This window comes from Talpa occidentalis, unplaced genomic scaffold, assembly GCF_014898055.3.
Source record: "Talpa occidentalis isolate TD23 unplaced genomic scaffold, MPIMG_talOcc4v2.1 talOcc4.3, whole genome shotgun sequence".
In the NCBI taxonomy this organism is placed as follows: domain Eukaryota; kingdom Metazoa; phylum Chordata; class Mammalia; order Eulipotyphla; family Talpidae; genus Talpa; species Talpa occidentalis.
Window position 1 is genome coordinate 36,081,229 of NW_023603184.1, and position 1,173 is coordinate 36,082,401.

Below are 1,173 nucleotides of genomic sequence, written 5' to 3' on the forward strand. Positions count from 1 at the left end.
TTAGTGTGCTTTCCTCTGAAAAAGGAGATGGAAGATTCCCTGCCGGATCTGCTTAGTCTTTACACTGTAAATGATGGGGTTCATCACAGGAGGTGCCAACAGGTAGACATTGGCAATGATAACATGGAGCAGTGGAGAGGCATGCTTGGCAAAGCGGTGGGTCATGGAAAGTGCAATCATAGGAACGTATAGCACCAGAACAGCCAGAATGTGGGACAAACAGTTATTGAGGGCTCGGAGGCGCTCAGACCAGGTGGCGGTGCCCAAGACACTTTTCAGAATCATTGCATAGGAGAACACTATAAGCAGAGGGTCTGTTCCAACAATGAGCAAAATAACAGCCAGAGCATACCAACTGTTGACCCGGATGTCTGCACAGACCAGTCGAATCATATCCATGTGGAGGCAGTAAGAGTGCGTGAGAAGGTGGGAGCGGCAGAAGGGCAGGCGCTTGAGAAGGAAAAGGGAGGGAAGAACAGCCAGAACACAGCGGACAATGATGGCTACCCCAATCCTGCCGATGACTTCATTGGTGAGGATGGTGACGTAATGCAAGGGGCGGCAGATGGCAACATAGCGGTCAAAGGACATGGCCAGCAGAACAGAGGATTCCATTAAGGAGAATCCATGGAGGAAGAAGAACTGGGCAAAACAGGCCTCAAATTCAATCCTGCGGATGTTGAACCAGAGGATCTGCATGACCGTGGGCAGGGTGGTGAGGGTGAGACCCAGGTCAGTCAGGGCCAGCATGGAGAGAAACAGGTACATGGGCTGGTGGAGGGAAGGGTCTATGCGGATCACAGTGAGAATGGTGGTGTTGCCCATGATGGAGATGGCGTAGAGACAGCAGAAAGGGATGGAGATCCAGATGTGGTAAGCCTCAAACCCAGGGATGCCTGTGAGGATGAAGTAGAAGGGCTCCTGTGTGGTATTCCTCACTTCAGTCATGTTCAATCAGCTTCACTTCAGCTAGACAGGTTTTGCTGAGAGAAACACATGAATGTAGGTAAAGATAGCTGTTTTCTGTGTCCTCCACTCTGTGGAAATAAAGGTTCATAGTAACGAAATTAAAGAACGATTCAGTGATGCATGGGTAGCTGTTCAATAGACTGTCTCTAAAGACTGTTCTTACATAATTCATCTTACTCAGTACTCAATACATATCATTCATGG

The 1,173-nt window shown here is 48.8% G+C and overlaps 1 protein-coding gene across 1 annotated transcript; it reads right to left on the reverse strand.

Moving 5' to 3' along the window:
• LOC119254645 (olfactory receptor 51Q1-like) lies at positions 1-948 on the reverse strand. The gene has a single exon (XM_037521746.1). It carries the CDS (start codon positions 946-948, stop codon positions 1-3), a length of 948 nt encoding a protein of 315 aa, XP_037377643.1.
• Between the last annotated feature and the right edge of the window lie 225 nt (positions 949-1,173).

Bases quoted from the DNA above. Each gene is read 5' to 3' on its own strand.
- LOC119254645 (XM_037521746.1), bottom strand. From the start codon at position 948: ATGACTGAAGTGAGGAATACCACACAGGAGCCCTTCTACTTCATCCTC.